Source organism: Salvelinus sp. IW2-2015, unplaced genomic scaffold, assembly GCF_002910315.2.
Source record: "Salvelinus sp. IW2-2015 unplaced genomic scaffold, ASM291031v2 Un_scaffold2327, whole genome shotgun sequence".
NCBI classification, from domain to species: domain Eukaryota; kingdom Metazoa; phylum Chordata; class Actinopteri; order Salmoniformes; family Salmonidae; genus Salvelinus; species Salvelinus sp. IW2-2015.
In genome coordinates, this window is record NW_019943652.1 from 152,926 (window position 1) to 169,972 (window position 17,047).

Here is a 17,047-nt window from a genome sequence, read left to right on the forward strand (position 1 = left end):
AGATCAGGGGAACAAACCAATCAGAACCATCCTAATGGATAGATCAGGGGAACAAACCAATCAGAACCATCCTAATGGATAGATCAGGGGAACAAGCCAATCAGAACCATCTAATGGATAGATCGGGTGAACAAACCAATCAGAACCATCCTAATGGATAGATCAGGTGAACAAACCAATCAGAACCATCTAATGGATAGATCGGGTGAACAAACCAATCAGAACCATCCTAATGGATAGATCAGGGGAACAAGCCAATCAGAACCATCTAATCCCTAAATAAACACCCAGTATATAACACAAAGACATTGACTGTCCACTTCTGGAAATGTTTGATTCATAGTTTCTTGAATGATTTTGCAAGCATCTAATTTTGCCCACTGCCCGCCCTTTTCCCCCTGCTCTCTCGCTCAGTGGTTCGGGTCAGAAGCCCTCTGCCCCTCCCCTCCCAGCACAATAAATAATGTGGCATGGGACTCAGGCCTTTTGTGTCCACGCAGATTCTTTCTACTGTATGTTTCCGCTGGGGGTAGGCAGAAACCAGGGCGTTTTATCCGAATAACACAGAGTCTTGTTGGGGCTCTGATAAAGGGCAGCATTGTATGGTAATAGTTTATATAAGACCATATGACCGCTGGGCTGCGCTGGGCTCTGCTACGGTGCAGGGTAGTGGCTAGTGTCGCGGGAATGATTAGCATTTTACCAARGCATCGTGTTCACAAGCCAAGAGCCTTCTGGTTCGATTATAAAATAAACCCATTTAATTTAACCCTTCTTTGTACACATTTTGTGTACCACCACAGCTGAAGGTAAAATGCKTCATATCTCTGATTCTCTTTATTAACCATTTGGATGATGATGATGTGTTGAGATTCATGAGGAAAAGAAAAGAGGGACTGACTGTTGAGGTGTTCTGGAGTTCTCTGAGAATTCCAGACTAGATTCTAGAATGGTTCTGCAGAAAGAGAGTAGTTACTGACATGAAACATCTGTTCACTGGAATACAATAACTTCTCTTGGTTTGATCTGGGTGTATTTTATGATTGGCATAGTTTAAAGACTGTTTCGAGATTGGCTATAGTTCTTCAGTTACAGMAGAGGTCTTAGACAGTGTCTGTCTGAAGTTAGTTGTAAGATTCTTCTAGTGAGATGGATGCTTTGAGTTGTTGCTTGGAGAATATATCTTGGCCTGTCTGTCTGGTGCAGCCGTGTCCGTCTGTCTGAAGGTCAGGTTACGGTCAGTCAGTATTAATACTTGTTGAATGGATCACATGTCTCCGTTATCGTTTCGCTATTGGCTATCGGAGCGTTATGTGGCGTGACGTTGCGCCCGTATTAGGCCATCGCCCCAAGGTTCTTAAAGCACAGGCCAGGGATAGGCTGAGTCTTGTTTTGTCGTTGCTTTGACCCGACCGCTCCAGCGCCATGGCCAGGCTACACCTGACGGTGATGGTTTACGGACCCGGTGCTGCCGACACCGCCGGCGGAGACTGGTAGGACCAACAGCTCAGGGAATACTGGGCTGCTTTCTAAATCACACCCTATTTAGTGGGCCCTGGTTGAAAGTAGTGCACTTTTATAGGTGCAGACAAGGGTGTGTTAGGTTGGGGGTTGTTGACTATATAGAAGGTTCTGTTTTAGTCCACATTAGTACGTTTTGAGAATTGTTTTTCTGTCCAATGTGTCTGGTGTTTTAGGATTTCAGCTCAAGCATTTCTGATGATGGTTGGTTGGATACATACAGTACACCTGTGGGGTTCTTTAAGAACTCTTTCTTCCTCACTACAGGTTTGATTGATTGCCTTTTATTAAACGATCGACTCAGAGATTGTACAGTTTCAATGATTGTATCAATATCGTTACCAACATGTTATGTACTTTGATATTCCTTCGTTACATGTTTCCTTGACATGGTCATTCTTCCGAGGTGTGATCGAACGTCAGCTTGTATCAATACATTGTCAACATAAAGTTGTTCCCTAAGTCCTATATTCTTTTAAAGAACAGTTATTCTCCTGAGTGTGATCATCCGCTTGACATTTCTCTTTTCCAGACTGGGCTTGAGAAAAGCTTTTAGAGCTGAAACGTCAACATTAAACAGTCTGAACTATATCCCTTCTTGTTTCTCCTCTCCAGACCTGGAATCGAAAATGAACTGGGGGTCCTTTTACGCCGTAATCAGCGGCGTAAACAGGCATTCCACCGGCATTGGCCGCATCTGGTTGTCTGTCATCTTCATCTTCAGAATCATGGTCCTCGTGGTGGCGGCCGAGTCGGTCTGGGGTGACGAGAAGTCTGGCTTCACCTGCAACACCCAGCAGCCCGGCTGCAACTCTGTCTGCTATGACCAGTTCTTTCCCATCTCACACATCCGCCTGTGGGCCTTGCAACTCATCCTGGTGTCCACGCCTGCTCTCCTAGTGGCCATGCATGTAGCCCATCGCAGACACATCAACAAGAAGATCCTGAAGAAGTCCGGGCGCGTTTCCCCTAAGGAGCTGGAACAAATCAAGAATCAGAAGTTTGCGATCYCAGGCGCCCTCTGGTGGACCTACATGATCAGTGTGCTGTTTAGGATCGTTCTGGAAGTCGGCTTCCTTTATATATTCTACCTGATCTACCCTGACTTCAAGATGTTCCGTCTGGTCAAGTGTGACTCGTACCCCTGTCCCAACACTGTGGACTGCTTCGTGTCGCGACCCACGGAGAAAACCATCTTCACCGTGTTCATGCTCTCCGTGTCGGGGGTGTGTGTTCTCCTCAACCTGGCGAGGTGCCTACCTGATTGGTCGAGCCTGTCTGAGGTGTATCCATGGAACCAGGAAGAGACTAAGGTAGCAGGGATCGGTCAGAAACTGTTCTCCTACAAACAGAATGAAATCAACCAGATGATCGCTGACCAGTCGAAGTTCAAGTTCACCGTGGGACTAGGAAAACCTCTATGGAGAAGGGAGAGAGGTCTCTGCTTTCTAATAGGCTGCCCTGGAGGGAGAGAGGTGCTCTGCTTTCTGATAGGCTGCCCTGGAGGGAGAGAGTGTCTGCTTTTCTGATAGGCTTGCCCTGGAGGAGAAGAGGTGCTCTGCTTTCTAATAGGCTTGCCCTGGAGGGAGAGAGGTGCTCTGCTTTCTGATAGGCTGCCCGGAGGGAGAGAGGTGCTCTGCTTTCAATAGGCTGCCCTGGAGGGAGAGAGGTGCTCTGCTTTTGATAGGCTGCCCTGGAGGGAGAGCGGTGCTCTGCTTTCTGATAGGCTGCCTAGTCCTAGTTCCACACTCATTTTCACTGCTTCAAACTAAAGAACTAACCAGCTTGGAACCATACTGTATAGAAATCCTCATACAATAGCTCCATCTAGTCATAACGCCAATCATCATTTATTTCTTGCTCCATTTATTCTGGTGACTGGTGCTATGTTCTGGTAGGATATGAAGAGAACAAACAACACAGACGGGCGGGGTATTGGATGGGCCCCCAAAAAATAAAACTAACCGGACAAACTCAATGCTGGATTGGAGGGAGAACTTTGTTCATCGTGATCGACACAGTCACTGTTTTGTCTCACAACCTCGGGGCAGGAACTGGTGGATAAAGGAACATTTGTTTCAGCACATGACTTGACAAACCCATTGTATTGAACTCACTGAGTCTCCTACAGCGGGGAGACTACTCCTACAGCACGGAGACTACTCCTACAGCGGGAGACTACTCCTACAGCACGGAGACTACTCCTACAGCGGGAGACTACTCCTACCCCAAAGGAGCGCGGGGAGACTACTCCTACAGCGGGGAGACTACTCCTACAGTGGGGAGACTACTCCTACAGCGGGGAGACTACTCTACAGCGGGGAGACTATTCCTACAGCGGGGAGACTACTCCTACAGCGGGGAGACTACTCCTACAGCGGGGAGACTACTCCTACAGTAAGGAGCAGCGGGGAGACTACTCCTACAGCGGGGCGACTACCTCACAGCAGGAACGAATCACTCATTAAGACATTGAAGTCTTTTTAATGGTGCACAGCAAACGATGGAGCTTTACTAACATTGTTTTAGTACTATCGTACCAAGGGTTAGCAGCAGCGACGTGGAGACCTGGATGTCCTAAAATGGATTACTGACAACTTCCATTAACCAGTACAAAAGCATATGTTCATATCCCCATTATTCTGTTATATATACATGATATGTTCATATCCCACAGTGATTTATATATGACATGTTTCATATCCACATTACAGTATATACTGCAGTACTGACGATGGAGGTTCTTTACACAACAACATCCTTAGCTGCAAACGTAAACCTTATTTATTGAGGTTACTTTCACAACCAAAGATCTTGATAGTGGATTGATGGATACAAATCTGTGTTATTAATAGGCGTGGGTGTTTCTAGGCTCTCAGATGGTACTATAGAGTCTCATGGTTTTCTAGGCTCTCTGGTACTAATATAGTCTGTCATGGTGTTGCTAGGCTCTCTCAGATGGTAGTATAGAGCTCATGTGTTTCTAGGCTCTCTGATGGTACTATATAGTCTGTCATGGTGTTGCTAGGCTTCGATGGTACTATAGAGTCTCATGGTTGTTTCTAGGCTCTCTGGTACTACTATAAGTCTGTCATGTGTTGCTAGGCTCTCAGATGGTACTATAGAGTCTCATGGTGTTCCTAGGCTCTCTGGTACTATATAGTCTGTCATGGTGTTGCTAGGCTCTCAGATGGTACTATAGAGTCTCATGGTGTTTCTAGGCTCTCTGGTACTATATAGTCTGTCATGGTGTTGCTAGGCTCTCAGATGGTACTATAGAGTCTCATGGTGTTTCTAGGCTCTCGATGGTACTATATAGTCTGTCATGTGTTTGCTAGGCTCTCAGATGGTACTATAGAGTCTCATGGTGTTTCTAGGCTCTCTGGTACTATATAGTCTTCATGGTGTTGCTAGGCTCTCAGATGGTACTATAAGTCTCATGTGTTTGCTAGGCTCTCAGAAGGTACTATATAGTCTCATGGTGTTTCTAGGCTCTCAAGTGGTACTATAATAGTCTCATGTGTTTTCTAGGCTCTCTGATGGTACTATATAGAATGTCATGGTGTTTCTAGGCTCTCAGACGGTACTATATAGTCTCATGGTGTTTCTAGCTCTCAGATGTACTTATATAGTCTCATGGTGTTGCTAGGCTCTCAGATGGTACTATATTGTCTGTCATGGTGTTTCTAGGCTCTCAGATGGTACTATAGAGTCTCATGGTGTTGCTAGGCTCTGATGGTACTATAGTCTCATGGTGTTGCTAGGCTCTCAGATGGTACTATAGTCTCATGGTGTTGCTAGGCTCTCAGATGGTACTATATAGTCTCATGGTGTTTCTAGGCTCTCAGATGGTACTATATAGTCTCATGGTGTTTCTAGGCTCTCTGTTTCTAGGCTCTCAGACGGTACTATATAGTCTCATGGTGTTGCTAGGCTCTCTGATGGTACTATATAGAATGTAATGGTGTTTCTAGGCTCTCAGACGGTACTATATAGTCTCATGGTGTTGCTAGGCTCTCTGATGGTACTATATAGAATGTCATGGTGTTTCAAGGCTCTCAGACGGTACTATATAGTCTCATGGTGTTTCTAGGCTCTCAATGGTACTATATAGTCTTATGATTTCGCTAGGCTCTCAATGGTACTATATAGTCTGTCAGTGTTTCTAGGCTCTGATGGTACTATATAGTCTGTCTTGGTGTTTAAAAAACTCTGACATGTTAATCACAGGTATCTCAACCCATTATTGTGGATCTGTCCAGAAATTGTGGCATTGTTGACAAGTCACATGATGTGCAGTGGAACCTATGAAGAGGCAAGAATGAATTATTTCAGGCTTGGGCGTTGCCAGGCAAAGTAGATTAACCAATAACCTCCTGGTTTTTGATTGGTTGAAAATAGGCTGTTGCCATTTTACATTTACCTACAGTAATTTTATTCCATTACATTTACATTTACATTTAAGTCATTTAGCAGACGCTCTTATCCAGAGCGACTTACTTTTTATTTTATTTGCATAATATATTTTATTTTACACATTTAATGAGAGGAAAGTTATTGTACTGTAATATAATCCTGCTCCATCTCCTCTCTCTCTTTTCCTGTTTTAGTTTCCAGTTCGTCCGTTTACAATTTAATCATACACATTGTTCTCATAGAAGGCTAAATACATTTTGTTGTACAGTAAAATTACAAGAATTATAAAGATATTGAATTGAACCTGTGCTTGTCATTCAGCTGGTCAACAGCTCTTTATTTCTGCTGTAGTTACAGTATTAATGTTCGTCTACCGTAGGTAAACCAAGTCTTTGGGTCACTTTCCTAAAATGTCCCTGTTTCCACAACTCCTAGTTGGAGGAATAGGAATTTCCTGCTTTGAATTTTGCTGGAATTTTGGGAAAGTTAACAGAATTTTGCAGCCCTAATCCAGTCCATGGTGTATATAAAGACAGGTTGTAACAGTGTATATATTATTGGAATAAAATACATAATGATTTGAACAACTCAAATGTGTTGACATGCTTTATAATGTTGACTGACATTGCAGTGTCAGTAGCGGTATGTTATGGTTTCACGTCTTAGTGTACAGTAAATCCATGTTGATACCGTGTGTGTTAACCAGCACTCCCTATAGCAGCCTTCCTGGAGTTGGAGTCTTGTCATTCCTTCTTTTCCACTCCTGTCATTGGTGGCTTTAACATTCTTTGCCTGCCTGTCATTGGTGGCTTTAACATTCTTTGCCTGCCTGTCATTGGTGGCTTCAGGACCTAAATGGCTGCTCTTCTCCAAAGCTTTGTTCCAAATGTAGTGCACTACTTTTGACCAGGAGGCTCATAGGGCATAAGTATTTTTTTTAGCCAGTTGTATCAACTTCAAAACAGTCTGAATGACATTAATGAAGCCTATGGATTGAGTAGAATTTAATATAACTTTGGGCCAAGGATGCAAGTCATATATACATGTAGTTATTACCATGCATTGTGGCCTGTACATGTAATGTATTCACTGATCATGTACTCTACCGTGGCAAATAAAGTTACAGTTCAGGGATGAATGTCTGAGGTTATTCTTCAGTCATATCCAATACCAGGAGTATCAAATTCCAGTCTTTGAATGATGATGTGTCTGTATGTATGTATTACAATTCTACACTTCAACAGTGTTTACCAATCCTGCTCCTGGGACATCAATGGTTACACATTGTAACTAATAGGCTAGAAACAGGATTTAAATAGTTAAAAGGCTGATTTGTAATTCATATATACAGGAAAAACAGTACACTGCACTTCCTATGCATCATGTAAATGCTCTAAAACCGGCTCATCTCAACATTTAATGGCCTTCATCTGCATTGATCTGATAAACACAGGATAGGGAGTATTTCATCAAATGAGAGACTTAACTTCAACCAGTAGAGAATGTAAAATTCTTTATTGAAAAGCTCATTATCCAAGTGTTATAAATACAAGTTCAATCTGTACTTCATTATAAAAACAGAGGAAGAAAGAGGTGGCGGGAGGTGTAAAAGGGAAAACAGCATATGAATCAGTGCTACCTAAATATTCTCAGTTCATCACAAAAGTATCTCTCGACAGCCCAAAGGTTATCAAAGCGGGTGTGGTGGTGATGATAGAACTGGGAGTTGGCATCCTGAGTTGATCGACTGAGCAGTGCTAAGTTACTACTACTACTGCTAAGGCAAAAACAAAAATGTGCACTCCTTTTGAGACCCCAGGACTGAGAACCACTGCTCTTCATATGTAGACAGACTTTCATAGCTCTCTTTATCTGAGGACAGAAAACCTCACAAGAAACAGACTTCATTATAGTCAACTTACACCACACTGAATATTATGTTACTATTATCTCTGTCCTCACTTCTAGGGACAGGAACAACACACAAGTACCTGCCCTTTCCAGAATAGTCTCCTCTCTCACTGACAGTTGGGGCGGTTAGCTACAAATGCATCAAAATAGCTAGCTGCTGATACTTAATTAACTTAGCTAGCTAACATTATCTATACCATATGTGAAGTTGGCTAGATAGCTAGCTCATTTAGCAGCTAATTTGAGTTAGCTTGCGCTGTAGCTAGTTAGCTAATAATACATCGTTTTTTTTTTACATTTCTGAAATATATTTCCTTACTTGAATAGGTTCACCCAGCCATGTGGACATTTGGAAACAGAGCAGCAAAGTTTGTCCCCAGGGCGTTTTAGAGGATATTACTATTGAATTATGTACCCATTTAATAACCAGACCGTCATACAAACTTGCTATGGTGAATTCCTAACGCACAACCGAAAATGTACCGCTATCTAGTGTACATGCACCGTTAGGCCTACTTGTAGCTAACATTTTGGTTAAATGTAGCTACTTCTGTGGCTTGAGACTGCTAGCTAACAATAAAACGGACAGMGAGTATGCCAAACCCCCCTATCCATGAATCTCTAGAGACYTCCCTGATTTGAATGCAGCCTAATCCATGCTGTGTTCCGGTTATCTAGGGTTTGACGAGTCGCTAACTAACCGGCACCGAGGTTGACTGTACAACAACATGTCATTTAGATAGCAGTCCACTGTGTCCACTGGGGGTCAGTGTTGTCTATATTTAATTCATAGTCCATTACAAGTCTGTGTCCCCAGGTGCAGTCAGATGAGGGTGTAGGCTGACGGAGCGGCCATGGGCTGTGTGGTTGTATTGAGGTTGTGTCCCAAGGTCAAAACAAAAGGTTATTGGTCGCCTACACAGTTTAGCAGATGTTATAGCGCCTAACAATGCATTAAAAATGGCAAACTGGCACACAAATAATCCATTAAAAAAAACAATAAGTGTCAGAACGAATCTAATTAACAACCCAAATAACAGTAATCCAAATGCAATCTACACTGGATTAATTTACACAAGATATACTATATATATATGTACAGCAGATATACTGATAATGATAGGTAGCCAAGTGGTTAGAGCGTTGGGCCAGTAACTGAAAGGCTGCTGGATCGAATCCCTGAGCTGATAAGGTAAAGATTTGTTGTTCTGCCCCTGAACAAGGCAGTTAACCCACTGTTCCCCGGTAGGATGTCATTATAAATAAGAATTTCTTCTTAACTGACTTGCCTAGTTAAATAAAAAAATGATATGTAGAGCAGTATCCAATCAGATGTCGGTCACATACAGTGCCTTGGGAAAGTATTCACCCCCCTTGGTGTTTTTCCTATTTTGTTGCATTACAACTTGGGATTTTATGTAATGGACAAACACAAAATAGTCCAAATTGGTGAAAAGAAATGGAAAAAAAAATAGCGTGTTTAAAATAACAACTGCAAAGTGGTGCGTGCGTACAGTTGAAGTCGGAAGTTTACACACACGTAGGTTGGAGTCATTAAAACTCGTTTTCAACCATTCCACACATTTCTTGTTAACAAACTATAGTTTTGGTAAGTCGGTTAGGACATCTACTTTGTSCATGACAAGTAATTTTCCCGACAATTGTTAACACAGAAAGGCCGCTCAGCAAGGAAGAAGCCACTGCTCCAAAACCGCCATAAAAAAGCCAGACTACGGTTTGCAACTGCACATGGGGACAAAGATTGTACTTTTTGGAGAAATGTCCTCTGGTCTGACGAAACAAAAATAGAACTGTTTGGCCATAATGACCATCGTTATGTTTGGAGGAAAAAGGGGGAGGCTTGCAAGCCGAAGAACACCATCCCAACCGTGAAGCACAGGGGTGGCAGCATCTGTTGTGGGGGTGTTTGCTTCAGGAGGGACTGGTGCACTTCACAAAATAGATGGCATCAATGAAGGAGGGGAATTTATGTGGATATATTGAAGCAACATCTCAAGACATCAGTCAGGAAGTTAAAGCTTGGTCCACAATGGGTCTTCCAAATGGACAATGACCCAAGAATACTTTCAAAGTTGTGTCAAAATGGCTTAAGGACAACAAAGTCAAGGTATTGGAGTGGCCATCACAAAGCCCTGTCCTCAATCCTTAGAAAATTTGTGGGCAGAACTGAAAAGCGTGTGGAGCAAGGAGGCCTACAAACCTGACTCAGTTACACCAGCTCTGTCAGAAGGAATGGGCCAAAATTCACCCAACTTATTGTGGGAAGCTTGTGGAAGGCTACCTGAAAAGTTTGACCCAAGTTAAAATTTAAAGGCAATGCTAGCAAGATATGTAACTTCTGACCCACTGGGAATGTGATGAAAGAAAAAGCTGAAATAATCAATCTACTATTATTCTGACATTTCACATTCTTAAAATAAATTGGTGATCCTAACTGACCTAACAGGGAATTTTTACTAGGATTCAATATCAGGAATTGTGAAAAAATTTGTTTAAATGTATTTGTAACTTCCAACTTCAACTGTATGTATGGGGAACAGAGGAAGGGTAGCATGGAAAAAATGGCACCCTACTATTTAACACAGAGTCCATATAACTTACTATATTGAACAAAATCAACAATTTCACTGAGATACAGTTCATAGAAAGATCAATTTAAATAAATTAATTGGGCCCTAATCCATGGATTTCACTTGGCTGGGCAGGGGCACAGTCATGGGTGGACCTGGGAGGGCTTGGGCCCCACCAACCAGAGGATCTGCAGAGAAGAATGGGAGAAACTCCCCAAATACAGGTGTGCCAAGCTTGAAGCGTCATACCCAAGACTCGAGGCTTGTAACGCTGCCAAAGGTGTTTCAACAAAGTACTGAGTAAAGGGTTTGAATACTAAATGTGATTTCAGTTGTGTATTTTTTATGAATTAGAACATTTCTAAACCTGTTTTTGCATTGTCATTATGGGTGTTTATTGTTAGATTGATGAGGGGGGAATCCATTTGATTAAGGCTGTAACGTAACAAAAGTCCCGGGTCAGAATACTTTCCCAATGCCCTGTAGGCTAGCGGTCTGGATATAACAGGAAGTAACGGACATACACTCTATGAGGTTGTTCTGGCAGCGGTGTGCCCGGTGAGCACCACTCTCCGCGGGTCTTGATGGAGTTCATGGCTTTAGAGATGGCCGAGCGCTCGTTCTTCAAGATGTGGCCCTCATCACAGATCACAAAGTCTGGGCCTGGGGAGGGAGTGAACACAGAGCAGAGAAGTCCTCTTAACACTAGGGGTCAGACTTTTTTTTTTTATATATAATATTTTTTTTAATAACGTTCCCAAGGTAAACGGACTATTTCTCAGGTCGAGATCGTAGAAATTTACAGATTAGATAGAAAACACTCCAAAGTTTCCAAAACTGTCAAAATATTGTCTGTGAGTATAACAAAACTGATTCTGCAGGCGAAAACCTGTGTTTCTGGCCCGTCTTTCTTCCATTTAAAGGGGTATCAACCAGATTCCTTTTCCAATGGCTTCCTCAGGCTGTGACCAGGCTTTAGACATAGTTTCAGGCTTTTATTTTGAAAATGAGCGAGATTTTTCAAAACTAGTCAAGTGTCCTCGATTAGTTCCTGCGCCGAGAGAGGAGGTCCATTTTCTTTTTCTCTCTTATTGAATAGGTTACGGTCGGTCGAAATATTATCGATTATGTTTGTTAAAACAACCTGAGGATTGATTTATAAAAACATTTGACATGTTTCTACGACCATTACGGATACTTTTTGGAATTTGTCGAACGGAACGAGGCTTTGGTTTTCTGAACATAACGCGCAACCCAAATGGCGTTTTTTTGTTATAAAGTAATATTTATCGAACAAAAATAACATTTGTTGTGTAACTGGAGTCTCGTGAGTGCAAAGCATCCGAAGATTATCAAGGTAAGCGATTAATTTTATTGCTTTTTCTTTGACCAAGCTAATAATAAGTTTGTAAAGTCGTCTCAAATAAAACTGTGAAGGAACCTCGGCGTTACTCTTGACCCTGAATCTTCCCTTTGGACGAAACATATCAAGACTGTTTCAAGAATAAGAACATTTTCTGTCCAAAAATGATGCAAGAAAATTAATCCATGCATTTGTTACTTCTAGGTTGACTACTGCAATGCTTTACTTTCCGCTACCCGGATAAAGCACTAAATAAACTTCAGTTAGTGCTAAACACTACTGTTAGAATCTTGACTAGAACGCCAAAAATGTGATCAATATTACTCCAGTGCTAGCTTCCCTACACTGGCTTCCTGTTAAGGCAAGGGCTGATTAAGGTTTTACTGTTAACCATAAAGCGTTACATGGGCTTGCTCCTACCTATCTTTCCGAGTTGGTCTGCCGTACATACCTACACGTACGCTACGGTCACAAGACGCAGGCCTCCTAATTGTCCCTAGAATTCTAAGCAAACAGCTGGAGGCAGGGCTTTTCTCCTATAGATCTCCATTTTTATGGAACGGTCTGCCTACCATGTGAGAGACACAGACTCGGTCTCAACCTTTAAGTCTTTACTGAAGACTTATCTCTTCAGTAGGTCATATGATTGAGTGTAGTTGGCCCAGGAGTGTGAAGGTGAACGGAAAGGCTCGTGAGCAACGAACCACCCTTGCTGTCTCTGCTCTGGCCGGTTCCCCTCTCTCCACTGGGATTCTCTGCCCCTAACCCTATTAACAGGGGCTGAGTCACTGGGCTTACTGGTGCTCTTTCATGCGGTCCCCTAGGAGGGGTGCGTCACTTGAGTGGGTTGAGTTACTGACGTGGATCTTCCTGTCTGGGTTGGCGCCCCCCTTGGTTTGTGCTGTGGTGGAGATCTTTGTGGGCTATACTCGGCCTTGTCTCAGGATTGTAAGTTGGTGGTTGAAGGTATCCCTCTAGTGGTTGCGGGGGCTGTGCTTTGGCAAAGTGGGTGGGGTTATATCCTTCCTGTTTGGCCTGTCGCGGGGGTATCATCGGATGGGGCCACAGTGTCTCCTGAACCCTCCTGGTCTCAGCCTCCAGTATTTATGCTGCAGTAGTTTTATGGGTCGGGGGGCTTAGGTCAGTTGGTTATATCTGGAGTACTTCTCCTGTCTTAATCCAGTGTCCTGTGTGAATTTAAAGTAATGCTCTCTCTAATTCTCATCCTCTCTTCTTTCTTTCTCTCTCTCGAAAACCTGAGCCCTAGGACAATACGTCAGGACTACGGCATTGAACTCCTTGCTGTCCCAGTCCACCTGGCCTTGCTGCTGTTTCCAGTTTCAACTGGTTCTGCCTGCGGTTATGAACCCCTACTGTCCAGACCTGCTGCTTCAACTCTTAATGATCGGCCTATGAAGAAGCCAACTGACATATTATTCCTGATATTAATTTTGACCATTGCTTGTCATTTATGAACTTTTTGGCCATGTCTGTTATAATGCCCACCAGGCACAGCCAGAGAGGACTGCCACCCGCTCATAGCCTGGTTTCCTTCTCTAGGTTTCTTCCTAGGGTTTTGGCCTTTTAGAGAGTTTTTCCTAGCCACTGTGCTTCTACATCGCATGCTTTGCGTGTTTGGGGTTTAGGCTGGGTTTCTTGTACAGCACTTTCGAGATCTTAGCTGATGTCGTCAAGGGTTATATAAAATAAACTTTATTTGAATTTTGATTTGAATAAGGCTAACCTGTTCTAAGCATTGATTGATAAACTCACAAAAGCTTGGATTCTTTCGCTGCAAAGCAATATTTCAAAATCTGACACGATAGGTGGATTAACAACAAGTCTAAGCTGTGTTTTGGTATATTTACTTGTGATTGCATGATTATAAATATTTTAGTAATATTTTTGAATTTGACGCCCTGCAATTCAGCGGTTTAGGAAAGTGATCCCGCTAACGGGATCGAGGCAGAAGTTAAAAGAAACTGGATACAAGAAATAACCGTGTGTGTGTGTCCTCTACCTACCTGGTCAACCAGGGTCTTCTGGAAGGTCTCTTTGAGTTTCTTGCTCTTGATGTTTCTACCTGTGTGAGGTTACGGTACATCTCATAGCCAATTGATCATGATCCCTCCATCCTCTCTGCCACTGCTGCAGAGCAGCCGTCTCTCCTGAGGTCGCTTCACCGTGGCCAGCTCCGTCACCTAGTGACAGCAGCGTAGACACACAGACAGCGTAAAGACACACAGACAGCGTAAAGACAACACACAGGTATATAAGAGAAGTGTGTAACCTCTAAACTCTCCTTGTCCTTGAAGCCGTACGGCCACTTCTCAAACTCATTGGCCAGTTGAGAACCGTGTTGAGAGGACAGACGATCAGACCGTGGAGAAGTCTAACTTTCACACAGCAGTAGTGGTGTGGAGTAGGGTTACCACCTAGTGGCAGAAAACAGGGTTAGATACAGTATAGAATATACACATAGAGAGAGAAGTCTAACTTTTCACACAACAGTAGTGTGGAGTAGGGTTACGTTACCACCTAGTGGTCAAAGTATGTAATGAGAGGTCAGATGAGATAAATGGTTAGGAGTGGAGGTAGCATTATGCTCCTCCACAACAAGAACAGAGAACCGAGTCCCGCAGAGGAGCAGAACGACGAAGCCCCGGCCAGAGCCGCAGTCCACCGGCCAAACCGGAGCCACCGCCAGAGACCCCCGCGCAGTCCCCGGCAGAGACCCCCCGCAGTCCCCGGCCAGAGACCCCGCAGTCCCGGCCAGAGACCCCGGCAGTCCGCCGGCCAGAGACCCCGCAGTCCGCCCGGCCAGAGACCCCGAGACCGCCGGCCAGAGACCCCCGCAGTCCGCCGGCCAGAGACCCCGCAGTCCGCCGGCCAGAGACCCGCGCCGCAGCCGGGTCCGCGCGGCCAGAGACCCCGGCAGTCCGCCGGCCAGAGACCCCGGCAGTCCGCCGGCCAGAGACCCCGGCAGTCCGCGGCCAGAGACCCCGCAGTCCGCCGCCAGAGACCCCGGCAGTCGCCGGCCAGAGACCCCCGGCAGAAGTCCGCCGGCCGCAGAGACCCCGAGCAGTCCACCGGCCAGAGAGACCCCGGCCAGTCCACCGGCCAGAGAAACAGGTAAAGAAGTGAGTGGTACAGACCTGCAGTGTTTTTCCCAGGCCCATACAGTGAGCCAGGATACATCCAGAACCAGAGTTCTTGCTGGTTTTCTTCACCGACTCACAACAGCAGTCCCACATGAACTGGACCCCTAGAGAGACAGACATCTCACTCAACACCCAAAGCTCAGACCACAGAAATCCTGCCATTGTTGGCAGCACTGAACACATGAAGCATCATTGACTTGATAAGTGAGTAAAAGACGGACACCCTCGTTTTCACCATAAACAATCAACATGATTAAAGACAAACATTGCTACTGCTGTTACTACTACTGCTGCTACTACTACTACTACTACTGCTACTACTACTGCTAATACTACTACTACTGTTACTGTTGCTGCTACTACTACTGTTACTACTACTACTGTTACTACTACTGTTACTACTACTGTTACTACTACTACTACTACGACTACTGCTGCTACTGTTACTACTACTGTTACTACTACTACTGTTACTACTACTGTTACTACTACTACTGTTACTACTACTACTGTTACTACTACTACTACTGCGGCTACTGCTGTTACTACTACTGTTACTACTACTGCTGCTACTACTGCTGCTACTACTGCTACTACTACTGCTACTGTTACTACTACTACTACTGTTACTACTACTACTACTGCTACTGCTACTAATATTACTGTTACTACTGATACTACTACTGCTAATACTACTACTACTGTTACTACTACTACTACTGTTACTACTACTACTACTGTTACTACTACTGCTACTAATATTACTGTTACTACTAATACTACTGTTACTGCTACTACTACTACTGATACTACTACTGCTAATACTACTACTACTACTGCTACTACTACTGCTGCTGCTACTACTGTTACTACTACTACTGCTACTGTTACTACTACTGCTACTGTTACTACTACTACTACTACTGATACTACTGCTACTGTTACTACTGCTACTACTAATACTACTACTACTGCTGCTACTGTTACTGTTGCTGCTACTACTACTGCTACTACTACTGTTACTACTACTGTTACTACTACTACTACTGTTACTACTACTAATACTACTGTTACTACTACTACTACTACTGTTACTACTACTACTACTACTGTTACTACTACTACTACGACTACTGCTGCTACTACTACTACGACTACTGCTGCTACTCTCTCCCGGCTGCCCTATACTCCTAGGACATTAACCTGTCCAACCAGCCGAACAGTCTCCCAGCTGCCCTATACTCCTAGGACATCATAAACCTGTTCCCAACCAGCAGAACAGTTTCTCCCGGCTCTGCCCTGTACTCCTAGGAACATAACGGTCCCAACCAGCAGAACAGTCTTCCCAGCTGCCCTTGTACTCCTAGGAACATAACCTGTCCCAACCATCCAGAACAGTCTCCAGCTGTCCTGTACTCTTGAGAACATAACCGTGTCCCAACCAGCAGAACTATGTCTCCCAGCTGCCCTATAAACACCTAGTGAACATAACCTTCCCAACCAGCAGAACAGTCTCCCAGCTTGCCCCTGTTACTCCTAGGGAACGATACACCTGTCCCAAACCCGCAGAACAGTCTCCTGGCTGCCCTCTTACTCCTAGAACAACCTGTCCCAAACCAGCAGAAAACACTCCCAGCTGCTCCTATACTCCTAGGAAACAATAACCTGTCCCAACACAGCAAACAGTCTCCCAGCTGCTCCTATACTCCTAGGAACATAAACCTGTCCCCACCAGCAGAACAGTCGTCCAGCTGTTCCTATACGCCTAGAACATAACGTCCCAACCAGCAAGAACAGTCTCCCAGCTGCCCTATACTCCTAGAACATTAACCTGTCCCAACCAGCAGAACAGTCTCCACAGCTGCCCTCTACTCCTAGAACATAACCTGTCCAACCAGCAGAACAGTCTCCCTGCATGTCCTATTTACTTCCTAAGGAACATAAACCTGTCCCAACAGCAGAACAGTCTTTCCCGGCCTGTCTAACTCCTAGGAACATAAACCGTGTCCCAAACACAGCAAAACAGTCTCCCGGCGTCTATACTCCTCAGAACATAACCTGTCCCAACCCAGCAGAACCAGTCT

The 17,047-nt window shown here is 44.2% G+C and overlaps 1 protein-coding gene and 3 long non-coding RNA genes across 4 annotated transcripts; 2 read left to right on the forward strand and 2 right to left on the reverse strand.

Annotated features, from left to right (window-relative positions):
* The first annotated feature begins 1,403 nt into the window (after window positions 1-1,403).
* On the forward strand, window positions 1,404-2,921 carry LOC112073643 (gap junction beta-1 protein-like). Its single transcript, XM_024140899.2, is given in 3 exon segments — window positions 1,404-1,493; window positions 2,137-2,773; window positions 2,775-2,921. Coding segments are annotated over 2 exon segments (687 nt in total). The 5' UTR covers window positions 1,404-1,493; window positions 2,137-2,150; the 3' UTR covers window positions 2,839-2,921.
* A 1,699-nt stretch (window positions 2,922-4,620) lies between these two features.
* Window positions 4,621-5,212, forward strand: LOC139025167 (uncharacterized). The gene is made up of 2 exons (XR_011476625.1): window positions 4,621-4,839; window positions 4,918-5,212. It is a non-coding gene; the product is annotated as an uncharacterized lncRNA (long non-coding RNA).
* On the reverse strand, window positions 5,070-5,954 carry LOC139025168 (uncharacterized). Its single transcript, XR_011476626.1, has 2 exons — window positions 5,146-5,954; window positions 5,070-5,107 (listed from the first exon to the last, which is right to left on the reverse strand). It is a non-coding gene; the product is annotated as an uncharacterized lncRNA (long non-coding RNA).
* A 7,850-nt stretch (window positions 5,955-13,804) lies between these two features.
* LOC112073644 (uncharacterized) lies at window positions 13,805-15,212 on the reverse strand. Its single transcript, XR_002894595.2, has 3 exons — window positions 14,958-15,212; window positions 14,093-14,237; window positions 13,805-14,003 (listed from the first exon to the last, which is right to left on the reverse strand). It is a non-coding gene; the product is annotated as an uncharacterized lncRNA (long non-coding RNA).
* Between the last annotated feature and the right edge of the window lie 1,835 nt (window positions 15,213-17,047).